This window comes from Plectropomus leopardus, chromosome 7 (assembly GCF_026936395.1).
Source record: "Plectropomus leopardus strain MGB_pleo_1.0 chromosome 7, ASM2693639v1, whole genome shotgun sequence".
NCBI lineage: Eukaryota > Metazoa > Chordata > Actinopteri > Perciformes > Serranidae > Plectropomus > Plectropomus leopardus.
This window is the reverse complement of record NC_142182.1, coordinates 30,816,344-30,834,249: the sequence shown is the minus strand read 5'-3', so window position 1 is coordinate 30,834,249 and position 17,906 is coordinate 30,816,344. Positions and strand designations below refer to the sequence as shown.

The 17,906-nt window shown below is 40.1% G+C and overlaps 1 protein-coding gene across 2 annotated transcripts; it reads right to left on the bottom strand.

Annotated features, from left to right (window-relative positions):
• Positions 1–251: 251 nt before the first annotated feature.
• On the bottom strand, positions 252–17,465 carry cep152 (centrosomal protein 152). 2 transcript variants are annotated; one of them, XM_042495549.2, is made up of 28 exons: positions 16,876–17,465; positions 16,566–16,680; positions 14,342–14,451; positions 14,161–14,221; positions 13,767–14,084; positions 13,035–13,194; positions 12,194–12,334; positions 11,549–11,688; positions 10,818–11,018; positions 10,584–10,731; positions 10,330–10,421; positions 10,048–10,211; positions 9,732–9,933; positions 9,237–9,341; positions 9,021–9,151; positions 8,791–8,919; positions 8,571–8,706; positions 8,151–8,336; positions 7,806–8,060; positions 6,866–6,997; positions 6,120–6,773; positions 5,512–5,587; positions 5,206–5,373; positions 5,038–5,122; positions 3,836–3,915; positions 3,140–3,296; positions 2,949–3,052; positions 252–2,839 (listed from the first exon to the last, which is right to left on the bottom strand). In XM_042495549.2, the coding sequence occupies exons 2-28, from the start codon at positions 16,650–16,652 to the stop codon at positions 2,034–2,036; spliced, it is 5,028 nt and encodes a 1,675-aa protein (XP_042351483.2). In that variant the 5' UTR covers positions 16,653–16,680; positions 16,876–17,465; the 3' UTR covers positions 252–2,033. The 2 variants fall into 2 exon arrangements, with proteins under 2 accessions (XP_042351483.2, XP_087936581.1); XM_088080455.1 differs by having other exon boundaries at positions 17,166–17,465.
• Between the last annotated feature and the right edge of the window lie 441 nt (positions 17,466–17,906).

Below are 17,906 nucleotides of genomic sequence, written 5' to 3'. Positions count from 1 at the left end.
TAATAATATTTTAAAAGGCAATGATGTCCAGACAGAGAAACAGAACTGAGTGACATGGGTTTGAATCTGCACCAGATCTAGTCCTCACTGCACAGGGAACAATAAGCTGCCAGTATCATTCAAGGGATCACATTACAGTGTGAGCAGAGCAGGGACTTTTGACCTATGTACGTTTTCTTCACCTGTCGTGATGTAAGAATCACATCTAAGAAGCTGCAAAAGTGAGAAAACAGAGATCATACTGCTGAGTGCCTAACTGAGATTTAGAGCCAAGAACCTGCCGCTGCATTTCTAAAGCTAAACTGAAACACTGCAAAGGAGTATACAAGGACAAAACCAATAATCAAATATTTACAGAACTCCAAGTGTTGTGGCTGAGGTGAGGGGTGTTTCCTTTTTCGAAAATGTCCACAAATCTCTAAACTATTGATTGAATGTGTAGTTTGCTCAAGTGTGGAAAAACACTTACTCACTTTCTTTTTGCGTCTAATGAGAACACTGACACCAATCTCTTGTCTGTAAAGGAATTATGACGCTACCACCAGCAGCTTATCTTACATATTACAAAAACCGGAAAAATCTAGCCTGGCTGTGTCCAAAGGAAACACAATCCACCAACCAGCACCTCTTAACCCAATACTGGTCATTTACACATTAGATCTCCTTTGTTTACCATTTCTTTGCATGCTCACACTGACAATAATACTTCTGGAAACAGTCCAGCACAGAACTTCCCATGAAACAACAATTTGAAATGTTTACATTAAACAAAAGAAGTGTAATCTGTTAATTAATGAGCGATAGGAGGTGCTGAGGTGGTTATTGTTACCTTTGGATGGACTCAGGCTAGCTGTTTCTAATTTATATGCTAAAATATGCTAACTGGCTACTGGCTGTAGCTTCATAGTGGGTCTGCTCCATTTCTGTGCACCAGTTTACATGTAACAGTGAGGGCTGGGAAAGCTGTTAAAATGGTATGTAATGTGTCAGCCAGCGGCAGGAACCATGTAGCATTCAGCTGAAAAAAAAAAACCCAGAAATGTCGGTCTAAAGGGCAAAACCATTAGCAGCTTTCCTTCTTTTTGAATTTTATGCATGGGCAATAATGTTTACAATGTGATTTTTTTTTAACCCTTTGAAACCAGACACAGAATGGCTCGATATCTTTCCAAACACGAGAAGAAGGCAATGAGCAGCAAAAGATATAGATATAGATATTAGTCAAAAGTACAAGAAAATTACCTGAAAATTAATTAAAAAAAAAAAGAAAAAAAAGAACCTAACTAAAAATAAAGCTAAACCCACAGCAAACAAGTATTGGAAAAAGTGCTTAAAAAATTTTAGATTCTATAACTTATTATGATAATTTTAAATAGATATTTTCCTAAGACATTTCCCCTAGCATTTAAAAAAAAAAAAAGTTTTCTAAATATACTAATTTTTTGCAATTTGTGGAACATTTCTGACCAATTCACTTCTTGCCTTTTTTGAAAGAAATCAAACCAATTTGCTCAAGGTTCAAAGGTTTAAATACTTGTGAAAAGTATCTGAAAGCAGCACAAGGAAAGAACTGACGGTTGAGCCGAAATTACATTCATTAATTCTGTTTTGTCAAGCTCCCTTGAATTGTTTGTGTATGTCTTTGTATGGACCATGTGTTGTGAGGAAGTGAATGCCGCCCTCACCGCTACAATTTATCTGCCAGCTCAAATGGTTTGCAGACTCCACCTATTCTGTGCACTGCGGGCGTCTGCAGGCATGCTAATAATGCGTACCCACTCAGCATACAGACATGTGAGTGGTATCAATCTTTTCACACAACTCTTGGAAAAGTAGTTTTCCAAGAGTTTCCCAATGTGTCACTCTATTCTTTTAACAATGTCAATGTAACTAAAATGCACTGCAAGCAACTAAGGTAAAGGTCATCATGTAAACATCATACACTGTATTAAAGGCACTATTTGGTAAGCTAAATGAAATCAAGTTATTTCCAAACTCGCTTCCCAAGTTTCCCTCATACCTGCCTGTCACTGTCATTTCTGTTGGTAGAACGGGCTGTCGAAGCCGCTGTCCTGCTGGTGATGTCTTAGCTCAGAGAACAGAGGCCTTGAACAAACTCTGTGCTGCTGCTCAGCCTCAGAGCCAGGGGTGGGCTCTCTATGTGTACTCATCTTTGCATGCTGAAAGTTCAAGGTCTGGGTGTGTGGAGTCTTTTTAGCAATTTCATTGTACACAGTCATGTCAGAAACATCTGGGGTGAGGCCAACAAACTCTCCTAAGTCACTGGCTAATGCAGCAGAGACAGAAAAGGGCTTTACTGGCTCTACTTTCCTCCCAGAGTAAGAGAGCGTGGAAACTTGGAAGCCTGTTTCTGAATCACTACTGGTCAGGCTCCAGTCGGGCTTCCTCTCGTCTCTGACAGGAGCCCCCTGGATGAGGAAGGGTTTGCTCTGTTGCTCCGAGTCAAAGCGGATGTCTGCTCCCTGCAGGTACAGCTCCCTGCTTTTACTCCTCACAGACACGTTGCCAAGATCCACCTGAGGAGGAAACGCCATCTGTTGGGAAGTTTTGAAAGAGCCGAGGTGTGAGTGAGCAGCAGTTTGGGGTTTCAGCGCTGCATGTATTGAGGCCTCTTCCTTCCCAGACGCAGAAATGTCCTGATGAGGTTTAGTCCTTGCTGCGGCTGCTTGTTTCTGCTCTGAATCAGCAGAAGTCTTTTCCCTGAGGGATCTCTCCTTTGGCCTGATGTCAGGGAGCTCAGTTAGTGTTGGCGGGTTCTTACTAAAACCTGCATTTCTACCTGGAAGGCAGTCAGCTGTGGGCACAGCCGTCAAACAATCTGTAAAGACAAAACACAGATTCCCACCACAATAATATTTCGAAACAACAAAAACAAAAACAAAAAAAAAAACATCTACAGTGCAGCAGTTGTGCACTTCAGGACTCACTTTGTAAACTGTGGTTCTTCCCAGATTTACTTTTGAAAGGCGTCTCCAGCACTTTAGCCATGGCAGCCAGCTTGCTTGCAGCATTCATTATTTTCTTTTCAGCCCTATAGAAGACAAGAAAATCAATACAATTAGCCTGAGGAGCCATGATGAAGCAAGCAAACAAGTTTAGAACAATTATGGCCTCTTGCCCCGTAGGCTTTCCTCCGTCCTCCAGTAACTCCTGCAGACAGGTCAGATAATAGTGGCGCATCTTTCTGGCAGTGTCCTGCCTCTCCCTCTGCACCTCCATTCGGATCATCTCTGCAGCTCGCTCCCGACTATCCTGGAGGTAACGCAGCATGTCTCCTGCCAGGAAAAACACTGTTATGATCTGTGCTTCTCACAGGGTTTGATGGTCATGTATATGAACATGCAAGCAAATTTACTGATGGAAACTTCCATGCCGGGGTTGTGGGACTTTACTTTATTTATCAGATTTTTTAATAAATACAGAATAATACCATTTAAAGTTGTATGTCCCTCACCGAAGCCAAAATTAAAAACATTTCTCCCTCCTCAGTACTTCGTGTTTTTAAAAATGCCTTGCCTGTTTTGCACCACCTCTTGCCACCCTCATCAATAACTTACAGTCCCTATGCCTCGCCACTGCGGAAAGCCAGTGCAGCGACGAGGAGCACGCGGAGAACAACTAGTCCAGTGAAAGTCCAACTGAGGTGTGTACATGACGAAATAGCTTGACTTTCAGTCGAATTATCTGGGTGTGTTATTCCGTCTGCACTGTCTCCTTCCTCAATCCTCTTCCAGCGGTCCTGACACCTAATTCTAATTCACCTAATTCTCTCTAAATCTGCACAGGCAAATCAAATATCAGAACCATAACCAACCTCTGATCTTTTCTACAGTCATGAGGTACTGCTGCTTCATCTCCTCGAGGCCTTGCTGAGCATTCTGTTGATCAGAACTCCTGTAAGCAAAAACAGTTTGTTTGTTGGCGTAATTTTAGTGAAATTCATTATTCATTAACTTCTGTTATCACTACGAACACTACAACAACCACACTCAGGGTCATGCTTAGTAGAAGTCATGCTTTTCTTATCTACTCAAGTTTGGTTTTGTAAAGACTAAATAATAAATGTATGAAAACAGTGTTAAGTAGATCAGATGATTGTTAGTTGCAGCTGAACTTTGGTGTATTTTCAGTTATTTTAAACCATTTATTTTGCCTGCACCCTAAACAAAGACACTGTGGCTTCAACATATACTATGCAGGATTTTGTATTATACAGACTCATCCTTTATATTCTTATTTTGTTATGTTCTCGATGTTCCTAGGCACAGCTCACAGGTGAGGTCAGGACTTAAAACAGCGACCAGATGCCAGACTGTAAACAGCACATGTCCAAAGGAAAGCTAAACACATTGCCAGAAAAAAAAAATGCAAATACAGCGAACATTAACAAGAGTGAATAAAGCACACATAGTACACCCTAAAGGAATTTGTTTTAAACATTAAGCATCAATTCAATCATCAAGCAGCAATTTTCCCAGAATCCAGAAATTAACCACATACATCTTTTGTATATTAAAGAGTTCTCAATTCCTAAGGCTTTTTCAGCTTATTCACTCATTAAAAGGTCAAAATATGTTACAGTTTAAGTTTTGTAATGCACAAAACCTCATGGAGCCTTAAAAGAACAAAATATTTTTATATTTTATAACAGCACATCTTGTGGCACAATTAAATTGTAAAGTGATAACAATCATATGCTTTTTTGATATGGCCTCTGACTGGATCGTGATGTTCCAGCTGGATATGAGGACTAGAAGGACTTGATTTGAATATCCTGAAAGTAAAATGCCTGCTTAACCTAGTCATTAGGATAATGACAGTCGACGGGTGAAACATCCTAATATACCCCCAAATGAAAGATCCTTCAGCAAAATCACTAGAGCATTTCATAAAAAAATACACTGGGCTAAATTATGGCAGAAAGTGGCATATAACAATATACAGCCAGGGAAACAATTTCACTTAAGTTCACTAAACTTTAAACTAAAGATAAGAAAAGATATTAACAACACAAACCCAGAGGATTCTTTAGCTCTCTTCTCCTCCTCCAGCTGCTGCAGATGTTTCTCCTTTGCCTTCTGTAAGCTGCTTTCATGCTCATCTACAATACAACACAGATACATTGTTTGTTGAATAAATCTATTTAAATGACTTTTAAAGAAACATTTTAAATGAACTAAATACCTTTCATATGCTGCATGGCAGTTTTGTGCTCTCGAACACTGTGCTGGAGCTGACGACAGGCTTTCTCCAAGTGTCTCTGGAGCTCCTGGTTCCTTTTCTGCAGCTTACTTAATGTCTCAGTGCACTCCTTTCTGCAGCGAGCCTGCTCCTTCCTCTGGGACAGAGAGCCTGGAAATGATGGACATCACTGTCATGTAAAGTCACTAATTTGCACTATACTATAGTCTAATAAAATAATTAAAACTATGTCATATGGATGTAAGTAGAATATTCTGCTTAGTGAGGAGACAAGAGCATATTTCATACTTTGCATTTTGTCGATTTCTCTCTCATGCTGCTCCTGTGTTTCTTTTAACACACGGCTCAGTCTCTCCTCACTTATCTGTGGGGGCATAAAAGAAACCATGAAGGGAAAGGCAACTTATAAACACTGAACCACATAAAAGACAACATAATAAAAACTGTACACTGAGACAACTCTTTATTAAATGCTACAGTATCTAACCATGGTAGCCATTGCTGACTGGAAAAGGAGAGGCTGTTCATGCAGTAAATTTTGCAAACTCCTAATTTTTTATTAATGCAACATTTCAACCTGCATGTAAAAAATTGACAAAGACTTTGCAGGTTAAAATATTGCAATAATAAATGATTTGGGAACTTGTACATGTAGCTGTGTGGATAGCCTCTCCTTTTCTTTGTTGCTTTGTCGTGTAACTGTACACAACTGGGGTTGTATGCGCACACTAAACACTTTTTCTTTCGCTTTGAGTACTTTTTGGGTTACAACAACCTCTGCCGTCTACAGCCTCTTTCAACTAATCACTGAGCATGCCTTAACTATTAACAGATTAAATCTACTCACTTATAAGTAATTTGATCTCTATATAACAGATAATCCAATAAAAACTCACTTTTGTCCATTCCTTCTTGGCTTGAGATACTGCTCTGCTGACTATGTCTTTGCAGGATGTTTGGATGATGTGCGTCATGGTATCCTCTGATGTGGCCCCGCTGGGCCTCCTGGTGTCTTCAGTGCCTTGCTGATCTGTTTTGGGATCCCTGAAAAGTTGTGCCTGGACCTCTGCCAGACAGGTCTGAAGCTCTGAGAGTAATTCATCTCTTATGTGTTGTCTCTGTGCCTGCTCCTTCTCTGCAAGCTGACATCTCCATGCCTCCTCTCGCTCCCTCACAGTCTGCTGCAGCTTGGCCTCCATCTGCAGGAGCAGCTCCTTCTTATGGAGGTCAGCATCCTCTCTGGCCTGCTGCAAAGCCTGCTCCAGCTTTTTGCGCTGCTCTTGCATCTTGCTTTGGTGCACCTGCTCACTGCGGGCCTGGACAACAGAGATCTCCTGCTGTTTGTCTCGTTTCCAAGCTGCTCTAGCTCCAGCCAGCTCAGCCTTCAGCAGGGCAGCTTGCTCTCTCCTCCCTTGTTCCAGCTGACTCTGGAGAGCTGCCACCTCCTCTTGGAGCTCCTCCATCCTCTGCGTTCCAGAGCTCTGCTCCTCCAGATGGTTGTTGTGCTCCTTATGCCACTGCTCCTCTGCCTTCCTCAGGGCCTCAGATACCTGACACATTTTTAATTGAGGAATATGCACATTATCAGAAAAGAAATGCCAGTAGACAGTAGTGACACTCACAAAGTTCAAACCTGTCATACCTGTTGCTCTGTGCATTTCAGTTGTAGTTCTTCCCATTTCTCCTTCTCTGTTTGGAGAGAGGCTTGATATTCTGGTAATGAAGTCAAATCTTCAACCCAGCGATTGTAGGCCCTGGTTACAGCACCTTCAACCTGAAACACAAACACTAAATTTGTCACTAACTTTGACTAACTTTGTCTACAAGTTAAATTTAAGACTTTGTAAACACACTTTCATTACCATTTTAAGTAAAATTTAAGACCAAACATCTGATGGAAATACACACTCAAAGTGAAAATATACCCTTTTCATGTAAACACACTGATGTCAGCCCAAAATTACCAAAGGTAAAATTACACTGATGACACTCTCTGTGCTTACCACTCTAAGCACTGAAAAAAAACAAGTTAGCAAGTCTTTAGTTTTACACTGTAGACTTACTGCATGATCTAAATGCATAGAGGAGAAAATAAGGATGTTGTGTGCATACAGGAAATACAGGTCTCGTGTCAAAGTCTGTTTACTGTAGTGCCAACAATGGAAATTCTCGTGGTGATGTGACTGAAAAACATTTAGACCCATACAATCTGAATATAAGGCAATTTAATACATTTTAAGGGCTTTTTATCAGTAAATGTGTATTTAAGACATTTAGAGATTTTTTAAGACCCACAGCTGCTCTGAGGACAGTCAAAAATGTTTGAGGAAGAGCATGGTATGTTGTGCAACATTTAATCATGATATGATATTTTTTATTCAACAGAGGAATGAATTAAGTATATCATTATTTCACTGAGTATTATAAAAGCTTAAAAGAGAAAAGAAATCTAAATTGTTTGGGAATTACAAAGTGCAACTCTAGTGGTTTTGGACTGATTCTAATTAGTGCCACTCAGACAAAATATACAGTAAAGCACATTTGGCTAACTAGCAGAAGTATCAGAAAAGAAACCCACTAACCTGTTTGGCCATGTCCTCAAGGTGTTTCTCATGCATCTCTCTCTGGGCTTGTTTCTTGGCTTCCTCCACAGCTTTGCGTTTGACTTTGTCAGCTTCCAGTTGCAGCTGCTGTTTCTGGGCACCGAGCCGGGAGTCCAGCTCCTCAGCAGTAACACTGCTGGCTCCAGTCTCATTGGCCTGACAGGTTGCCTCAGCAGTCTCTCTCCGTTTCTCTGTTGTAGCCTCCTCCAGCCTTTGGACACAGGTCTTCTCCATCTGCACAAAAGCAATAAAAACTTTCAGGTCTGATGTAAAATCAAAACTAGGGATTTGAGGGAGCTGGACAGTTATTTCAGGAAATCGTACCTTTTGTAGCTCTTCCTTCCAAGCAGCCTTGACTAAAGCTACCTGAGAGTTCACCTGCTGCTGGATCTCAGTCTCCTTCTCTTTGGACCAGAGAGCTTTGAGCTGGTTTACAGAGGCCTGATGCTGAGCCTCGAGCTCCACCCTTAGCTTCTCCACCGCTGTGCCACTCTCTTCTCTCATCTTTAGCTGGAAATCAAATAAAGAATTCAGCATTCTCAGTCCACAGGAAATCTGTTAGACTTGAGAAACAGCTTTCCAAAATACAATGTGTAGCAATAAATCAATTGTCATAAATAAATAGTAATAGTTTTGCATCCCAGCTGAGCCTACAGCAAATACTAACATCCTAATATCAGTCAACACACAACAATTCCAAAACATCAGTTACCATATAATAGTGTTTTATGATCTTTTTTTTACCTCATTTTCTCTGATCAAAGCTTCCTCTATCTCCCTGTTGCGAATGCTCTCTTCAAGCATGTCTTTTTCCTTGCAGACTGATATGTAGCACTCTTGCACAGCCAAAATCTTATCATTGGCCTCAGACAGCTGGGTCCTGTGAAGGAGCATTAAGTACTGTAAATGAGCTGCAGGGGTTTCCAGATAACACAGTTTACAGTGACAGGTTCAGAGGACTCACTGTAACTGTTGGACCTGCTGCTGGTGCTGCGCAGTCAGCTGTTCAAGCTGAGCGTCATGTTCCAGCATGAGCTCGGTTCTGACCCGGTCCACCACGTCGTCCCTGTACTGCTGATGTATGCGCTCAGCTCTCCATGAAGAAACAAATATGTTTTTACGTGAATGCACACTTTAGGATGATTAAAGGTGAAATATTACATATAATCTTTTTTCCCTCCTTGTGTGTCTTACCTCTCAGCAGCCTCCTGCTTCTCCTGGTCCAGTTCCTGGATCATCTCCCTCATCTTGGTGCAAAGCTCCAAGTTTGCAGACCTCACCTTCTCCTCACTCTGTTTCAGATCCTTATTCTTCTTTTCTAACACCTAGGGTTTGGATAGAACATCACCAGTATTTCATGATAAAGTCTAAAAACAAAGAATAGAATTATTTGACAAAACCACAACAAACCTCCACTTGTTCCTGCAAGTGTCGTTTGTCTTCCTGTAGTCTTGAGAACTCTTTCTGAGACTCTCCAGTCAGGTCTAGATGTTTCATCTGGCTCGTCTCTCTGACCTGTGAACGCAGATGCAGTTTGCATTCGAGCCATTTAATCTCTTGCCTTTTATTCGTGCAATGTCTTACCCTTATACCAAAGCATTTATCAGAGCTTTGATGTTATCTGTTTCTATTTATATCAATGAAACTGGACAGCTTTGGTAAGAAATGTGCACAAATACAACATTTTAATCCTTTTGGGTATGTATCTTTAAAGGTTTTGTCACCTTATCTAAACCAATTGCATGTTTTTTCTCATTTTCTCAGCATGAAATCAAATGGGCCAATCTACTTAAAACTATATAACAGCCATGAGCCAGTGTATACCATTAAAATGTAGAATGCTTTGCTCAGCATTACAACATTAAAGCTCATGTCTAGTCACTCAAAGGGGAGTCCTCTCCTCACCGAAGAGCAGAGCTTGGCCTCATCCAACTGGGTCTGCAGCTCGTTCACTTTACCCTGGCAGAGCTGCAGCTCCTCCTGCAGCTGAGTGATCTTCTGCCGCTTCCCCTTCAGACTACCCAGGCAGCGCTGCATCTCCACCCGCAGCAGCTGCAAAGCTTCATCTTTGGGCAGCTTGGAGTCTGACAGGTGAGCCAGGGCGGTTCTGACCAAACAGAAGGAGAAGTTGGATTTTAATTGATGGGAGTGGTGATATTAAAATAGAAATATTGCCATTTAACCAAGTTTCACAGTATATATTGGCACAGGTTTGGTTTACCTGTGTAGCGTGCCATTTTTCCAGTTTGCTTTCTTCAATCCTAAATCCACACAGGATTCAGACAGCTGGTTCTCCCACTCACTATTCAGGTCTAAAGCAATAACACCGTGTTTCACAGCAGATTCATACAAAGTGATCTGCTCCTTCAAATCTGCCAGATCCTCCTTTAGGATAAAAAATAAATGATGAAAAGTTTAATCAACCAAGTTAAATCAAATTTTGTTTGAGAAATAATGTTTCCAGGGTGGTTCAGTTCCAAAACAGAAATATCAGAGAACGAACCTGTAAGACTTGGTTCATGTTTTCACTCAGTGCTTTGGCTGATTGAGCCTGTTGTAGTTTGATTAGTATCTGACTCATCTCCTGCACTGAACCTGAAGAAAACAGAACCACAGCCGTGAATAAACATTAATCTTAAGCAAATTGAAAACACACTGGCATGGAGGTCGCTTTTTAATGCTCTGTGATCTCTTGTCAACAGAGTATTAACATGTATATAAAGGACAAAAAAGTGGACCCAGCCCCCATTCCCTCACTTGTCTGCAATAGCTTGGCACATTGTTGCTGACTCTCCTCCAGACGCTGAGTGAGGGTGTTGACAATTCTGGCTCTCTCCACTTGCTCCTCTTCTCTCTGGCGCTCCAGCTGCTTCACCTGCTCTCGTAACCTCTGACCAACGTCAATCTAGAAGCAACAAAACAACAACACAGGATTTTACTATGTCTGCAGGTAACTTAAACTACATTTCCTGTGATTGTAACACTGCAGACCTGCTCGCTCAGATCCTGAGCTGTCGAGTCGAGCTTCTGCTCCAGTGTCAATAGTGCAGCCTCATGCTGCTCCTTCACGATGGCGAGGTCTCTGTCATGCTGCTGCCGGGCTTTGGACAGAGTGTCAGAGCGACACAGCTCCAACATCTGCTGCTTCATGCTGTCCACTGCGGCCTCTGCCACCCTCTGCTTCTTCGTGTTCTGCAAACAAAATAAAAATTTACACTGTATACACTAAAGAAATATGCATCTCACATCAAAGGTTTCATTTAGAGTCTTTTTTAGGACACATTAAGGTAGGTTTAAAGGTTTAAATGATTTTTTCATGTATGTAAAGCTGACACTGCTTTTGAATACATTAAGTAAATCATGTATGACTGTTTTTTAAAATATATGGGGGAGCTTTATGGACTTTTTGAAAGAAAATGTTGATAAAGACCAAATAAACCAGGAAACAACTGTTAAGACGTTTGTATGGGTATCTGTATACATGGTTGAGGAGAGAGGCATTAAAATAGAAAATAAAAGTGCAAAAAAAAATCAGACTGAGATGATTATGACTGCAACAGAAATGAAAAGAGGGAAAGTGAGAAGCGCTTCGTCTTCTCCGTGTGCTGTTGGATGATCACTGATCACCTAATGTAATGTTCAATAGTGTCTTGTATTGAGCTTTAAACAATTAAAAATATGAAAAGAAGGAAAATAGTGGTGCGGGCTTCTGCAGAACTTACCTCCTGGTCTCGCTCAGTAAGGACCTGTACTTGCTGCTGCATTGCTTTCAGTTTGGTTTGCATTTGAACCTCTCTCCCTTTGGCCTCTTCTATCAGTTGGCTCGACTCCTTTAGACTCACTGCTAGGCCATCCTTTTCATCTGTTGATGATAAAAATGCACGTCCAACAAGAGATCAAGGACTCACAGGACCCACTGTGCAGGTCCTCTTAACAGCCACAAGAGGGCAGCTACACAAGTAAGTGAGTAATAACACATCCTCTTGTTTTTCCTATCACCAAAGTCAATGCTGTAAATAATAAACAGCCATTTGGCTTTTAATGGTGTATCAGCAAAAACAAAACATATATGGACAGTATAAGCGGCAAACACAATGGTAAGACAAATTATTCTTTAAAAGAGGTCGTCCCTCGTAACTTTCCAATGGGCCGAGAGTGAGGGATTTATTAATTCCAAGTTTCAAGTGGATTGTTTCTACAGCTGTTTAAATTTGAACTTTTAAAGTCACGTAAAAAACAAAAAAAGATTAATAATCATTACATTACATTTCAATCCTTAAAGTATACAAAAATCAGTATACTCACATTACTTTACATGGGCATGCAAAAAAGTGAACATTTCCCACCCATCATTGTGTGAAACATACCTTTGGCAATTGCAAACTGATGCTCGATATATCTCATATTACGCCTTGAATCCTCCAGTTTTCTCTCCAAGTCTTCAATTTGCCTCTGCTGAGCCTTGTTTAAAATCTGCAGCTGGGCAAGCTGCTCTCTATCAGCAGTTTCTGAAACACAGCACAAAATTTATATTCAACGCATCAATCGATCAGCCCTCATTTAAACAGTGTGGCGACATTTTAATTTGCAATGATGTCGCTGAGAGTGTGTACATTATATACTACTACTTAAGATGTTGAATTAAGAATATCGAAGCTACAATTAAAATAATACTCTAAATAATAAATTCATCTCCTCATGACACAGACATATAATGGGAATAATGTAAGATAACTGTTTTTATTTACATGCTAGGATTTTTTTAATAAAGCGCTTTAGAAACAAGACACTGAACCCAGTGTTTCCCGTCAGATTACTGCGCAGGAACTCATGTAAATGTGTTTTGTCTGGAGGCTGATCAACTGGCTGTTAACTGAAACTTTTTCTCATCTGAAATATTAAGCATTACACCTTGTACAGAGACTGAGACGGGCTGAGAAAGGGGATTAAATAAAAACAATGAGCAGTGTCCGTCCATGTACCAGCCATAAAAACTATCACACCTTAACAGTGCACTATAGCAACAAAACAGTACTTTTAGATGAGATTTTGATTATTTACGTGAATAAGTTTGCTCAGCAAGTTGAGAAAATCCCTAAATTGACATTATTCGGAAACATGATAACTTTTCAACTACTACTGTGATTTACTTGTCACTATACACCTGTTCTATTAATCCAGCAACTAAATCAAGACTGTAACACTCACGTTGTGTCGAGTCAAGGAATTCTCTCTGCAGATGGTCAAATTGACCTTCATGGTGAACAGCCTTTGGGTTAAATATCTTTGGCTGAAGGGCAGGATGGTGAGGATTGTAGCTGGCCTTGTGCTGATCCGCTCCTCTGTCTAGCCCTCCAGACTTTAAATTCTGAAGATCAAAACAAAACATTTTTACTTTCTTCCACCTGATGCTATTTTTTTTTACCACATTTGGCATATGGAGAATCAGTCAAGTTTGGTGCAAATCACTGACATATCCCAGGCTTTGATAATCCAAAAAATCTACTTTGCATGCTGTATATTGTAATTCTTTTTTGTGTTTTTTTTCCCCATCTAAAAACACAGGGGGATCAGGACAAAAACCTGGCATTTAAAGGGTTAAAATTCTGAAAAATAATTGAATATTTGATATATATGATTAGGACTGATGTTGGTTAAAAAAAATAACTCAATGAAAGTAGTGAATAATTCTAATATATATCATATTTTTTAAAGCTTTATTTGGAAAAGTGCATTTTGTGTGGAGAGTGATACGAGCGTGTGTAATATTAAAGCAGGCACAACATTAACATGACTGATGGACTGCCAGATATCAAGATGTTTATTTTAAATTATTGAGGAAAAAGGTATGGCAAATTCATTTATATTTCATATTTTAAATCACATGTATAGAATGAAAACATCTGCAATGACAAAATAGACTGAACATACTCCACTCACTTGGAAATGGTTCCTGCTGTCGTGGTCCCCGTAGTTTTGGTTGTCTCTGCATCCTCTGTCTCCATTATGCGCTACAGCATTATTTGTACCCTGAGGGTACGGTTTAGACTCATAATCGTCTGTGGAGAAATCATTGGTCTCTGTAGATTTTTCTGTGCCTGTGCTGGTGTATGTATAATCTCCCTGGTTGAACTGATGATCCTGGTTCCAGGTGTGAGGCAGAGGTTGACTTTGAGGGTGATGTCCATTGATCTGAACAGCTCCGTCCTCATAAGGGTACTCATCATGGGGATGTTGATCATAGTCAACCTCATAGTTCTTAAGAGAGACACTGACGTTAGTTTGATAAGTGTTTCGTTTTTCTTGAAAAGTGCAGAAAAAACTAAACACCAACCTGTTCATGAGAGGTTAGCCTTGGATGGTCTGACCACTGTTGAGTCCACGTGGACTGTGGGCTGAGTGGAGAGGTCAAAAAGCATAATTGTACGTGCAGTCCAGTATGTCTGATTATTTTAACCACACGGAGTTATACAAATCTGACTTCACTAATGCGTCAGCAGCAACATATGCTTTACCTGTTGCCCGTGTTTTTATTGCTGCAGGTAGAGCACTCCAGCTCTGGGGAGGAGGAGTCTCTGCTGTCCTCCAGCATGTCATCAGGCAAGTCAGTGAGCAATTTGTGCAACTGCGGAAAAAGAGCACATGGAAATGAGTCACCAGGGTTGCTCAGCAACCAAGTTATAAAGTAATACAGATAGAGAGAAAACAGCACAGAGAAGCAATCACAGACAGCCTGAGAGACAGAATGTGTGAAGTGATTTTAAAATAGGTTAAAGAAAAATTCTATTGTCTTGAGAGGAATCAGGCTGAGTGTAGCTGATAAAAACATTTTGCACATATTTTAGTGTTCATGATCATTTTGTTTTTGTGCGTGTGTCATTTCTAAGCATTCTTTAATCAGTCAACTCAACAAATAATTTACAGTAAATGATCAAGGAACATTTCATAGAGTCTCTGGTTAAAAAGTAAAAATTTGCTGCTTTTAGGTTTTTAGACGAATCAGTTGTGACATAAATAATTAGTTTCATCCTTAATATTTGCACTTTTTGCTTAAAATGTACTGATTATTATTTTGGTCCATGCAATCAAACTGACAGCAAAACACTAACAAACAATACATTTTCTACATCTTAGCTCTTAATGACACAAAGACAACAAGCCAAATCCTCCCCTGCGTCAGTGACAGACTGACCAGGCTCCCTTTACAAACACCCATTTGTGATGGAACAAGCAGAGTCAGCTGGACTTACTTCCCACAAGGACTGTTGAATATTCCTTAAATCCTCCAGTGTGTCCAAAACCAACGGACCCATATTCTCCCACTTACACACTTAACAGAGATTAAAAAGGTAGTCCTGCTTCACATGATAACCTAATCTTTCTGCAGAGAAGTTCTTCTGTGTGAAATGTCCAAAACATGTCTGGTATGTTGTCGGCTCCCTGTGGTATTGCTGTGTTTTGCTCCCAAAGAACTCCATTGTTTGACAAAACATATAGCGATGTTAATTGGAGCAGAAACATTCCAATTACCGGTGGCAAACATTTTCCACTTGACCAAGTTGTGTATACTAGTAATACGGCTATATCAACGGAAAAAAAAAATATTGGAGAATTAATATTCAGAGTCCCATTCTTCTTGTGAGTATTCCCATTGGTGAGACATTCAGTGAAAGTGTCTGCATGCTCGCTTCAGTTACTCAAACACAAACGGGGCCAAGCACAAAAACAAGGTAACCTAAATTGAGAGAAAGTAGGGAAACCACGGGGCAGAGCTAGTTTCAGTGTGACACACCTGGAAGGAGGTCTTTTCCTTGGGCCAATAATAGCTCAGGTTCATGGCACAACAGATTGTAGGTGTGAGTCATAACACAGCATGCCTGTCTAGCTGTGAAGCTGACTGTGCTTTTGGTATTCAAGCAGTGCACACCTCAAATGCTTCAGCACAAAAACAACCATACTGGCTTAGACAGACCTGACAAAGATAATGCTCAAAAAGGCGAGTAATATTTTATTTTTTTAGATCAGCTTCACAATCAGCATAATCAGTAAACAAAAAGTGATAGTAATTGTTGTGAAGTAGAGACAAGTATTGCCAAGAGCGCTGCACATTAGTGCAGATAGATAATGGTTTTTCAGAGAATATACTGATACAGATTATTAGTAGTTAATGAGATCAATAACCGATACTTGGAAGCGATTCACATTTACAATAAAAGTAAAAAAATATTTGTCAAAATCTAGAATTTGTAATGTTACAAATTCCAACACAGAACTCTGTTTAAATGCCTTCAGCAAATGTTTAATCAAAACAGAAATGTTCAACATCATATACTACAAGTTCCCAGCACTTTTTTTGTAAGTACAAATTCCTCCCATGCGGGCACTTTCTTTGCACTTTTTAACTAATTAATTTTATTGGCAATGCTACACATAAAATGCTGATACAGATGATCAGCACAATGCCAAATATCGGCCCGAATAATCGATCAGGCATAAAATCTGTCGACCCCTACTGCACATACCACAGGTTGTTGTTTTTATAAATCAAGCATACTCTGGATATCTCCTGAATCATGTTATTTGATGTGTATAATCAGAAAATAATCCATTAAACCAAATCACACTGGGAAGTGACACAACAAGGTCAACAACTGGACAGGTGTTGGACACAACTGTAACACAAAGTCTAGCGTTATTACCAAACCGTTACAATGCTGCAGCTCTGTCTGATTACGTTACCTCTTGCTCTCTTGCATAGTCCTCTTGGTCGTACTCTTCTTCATCATGCTGGGTTTGAAGAGCAGCGCTGTCGAAATCAATAGACATGATGCAGATCCGTTTGGTGCAGGGTGCTCTATGAAAAGAGGTGCATAAATACGTAAGAGGGGACTCGCACACAGTCAGGGAAAGTACTTTCTGGGTTTTAAGTTGGTGTTAAACATGTATGAGATGGCTAACGTTAAGTTAGCCATCATTAACATTACAAGCTAGTTTAAATTTAAAAACACTGTTATGAACGACTCAAGACAAACACATAACGTCAGCTTACCTTTTTTGATACGTCGGTTATTCCTTCATTTAGGTAAGTTACAAGCTAGCTATTAGCCACATTAACCTACTGTTTACATTACAAAGCAGTGACGCTAGCTAGCTAACTAGCGTTGACATTTACTTGCCTTAACAAAAACGAGCCCGACAAAAGTTTAAAAACCACCAGGCCATGCTTTGAAGGACCCTCGCCAAATAACGTTTGATCAAAAAAGTAGATTCATTCGCCAATAAGCAGTTAATGCCGGTTTTTGGTCAAGCAGTAACGTTAAACTAAGTGAGGTAACTTACAATGCTAACTCCGGTTAGCCGGCTGAACGTCCTCTTTAAGAGCAGCAGGCTCGCCCACTTTGAAAACTCGCGCGCATTAGCAGCGCGAAACCACTGCGGGCAGAACAAAATATACACGATATATTTATGATCTTATATCATCATTACTGACATTATTGGACAGACGGGCGCATACACATGTTTAATATCCATTCGCTGTAACTAAAGATGTAGGGTAAAAGCTGTTTCCTAACATCAATATTGTTGCAAACCCCGGAAGAAGCTATCCACGGTGCTTGCTTCCATGGTAACAGCGCGTGTGGAACTATAGGAAATGTAGTTGCCGTGTTTCCTTGAAATACGAGGACCCGATCAGCCCCTGAAGAGCATCATGGTCTAAATCAAAACTAAAACCCAACTAAACTTAAATGAGAACTACTTATTTAAACATTTAGTGATAATACAAGTGCAAAATTGTTGCAAATTAAAGCAGCGCAACATGCAGTTACTTGCTAAAAACTGTCATATAAATAAAAAAGGCTAGTAACAGCATCGATCTAACTTTTGTTGCATAGATATTAATAGGTCTTGTAAAAAGTATTGTCCCTATTTTGGCCATGTAAATTGCAGATATGTACACATGAAATCAAAACGTTTGACTTTCGCAGGTAAAAACTGATGGACAAGATTTTTTTTAAATTAATCTGAATAATTAACTGTTTGGAAAGCTATATGCTGACGTCGTCGTCCTACACTCCGCTG